Here is a 705-nt window from a genome sequence, read left to right as displayed (position 1 = left end):
ATTGAAATTACGCATCTCGCATTTCAACCGAGACTGTTCAGCGTGGAAACTTCAAGTTATACGCTCCAATCGCACACGAGTCTTGCTGATTAAACACTGTGCCGTTGGGACAAAGGAACGAGTCGATCCTGCCTCCTGCCTGACAGATGTGGAACACCTGAAATGTATCACAAGGAATAATGTTTATGTTTTTAAATCGAAAAATACTTTTATCTTCTTATTTGTACAAAATGAAGGATATCTTCATATATTACATATATATATTAAGTGCACAATATAATGGAAATTTATCAATTAATCAAATCTATCAATTGAATATCGATGGAAATATTGGTAATCATGAAAATGTCTGTAGGGTATACATTATATGGCTTTGGCAAATCATGTAAAATCAAATATCAATCATAACAAGAAATTGATCCTGATAATTTAGCCTTTTTAGAGTATTTGGCACTCACCTGACATCCAGCCTCAGCGTCAGATCTGCGTAATAGTCCAGAATTGGCGCGTGCAGGAGAACCCGTGGAGGGGACGTAGCCATAATGGGGTAGTCCGCACTTTGGGACGCCTCCACCGCCAATGGCATCAGCTAGACTCTGAAGATCCCAAATGTCCATTTGCGTACCGGTGGACCTCATTGCCATTTCCGTATGCTCCATTACCGTTTCCATTGGTGTACGCACCGTTACCATTTATGCCTCCATT

The 705-nt window shown here is 40.3% G+C and overlaps 1 protein-coding gene across 1 annotated transcript in view; it reads right to left on the bottom strand.

Annotated features, from left to right (window-relative positions):
• Nucleotides 1–585: 585 nt before the first annotated feature.
• The window catches only part of LOC119598038 (N66 matrix protein-like), a 681-nt gene continuing 561 nt past the window's right edge, over nt 586–705 (bottom strand). Inside the window, exon 2 of the mRNA XM_037947679.1 lies at nt 586–705. This exon is cut by the window's right edge and continues 248 nt beyond it. Coding sequence (XP_037803607.1) covers nt 586–705 — 120 coding nt within the window.

The sequence above is a fragment of the Penaeus monodon genome, chromosome 40 (assembly GCF_015228065.2).
Source record: "Penaeus monodon isolate SGIC_2016 chromosome 40, NSTDA_Pmon_1, whole genome shotgun sequence".
NCBI lineage: Eukaryota > Metazoa > Arthropoda > Malacostraca > Decapoda > Penaeidae > Penaeus > Penaeus monodon.
This window is presented reverse-complemented; position numbering and strand designations above follow the sequence as displayed.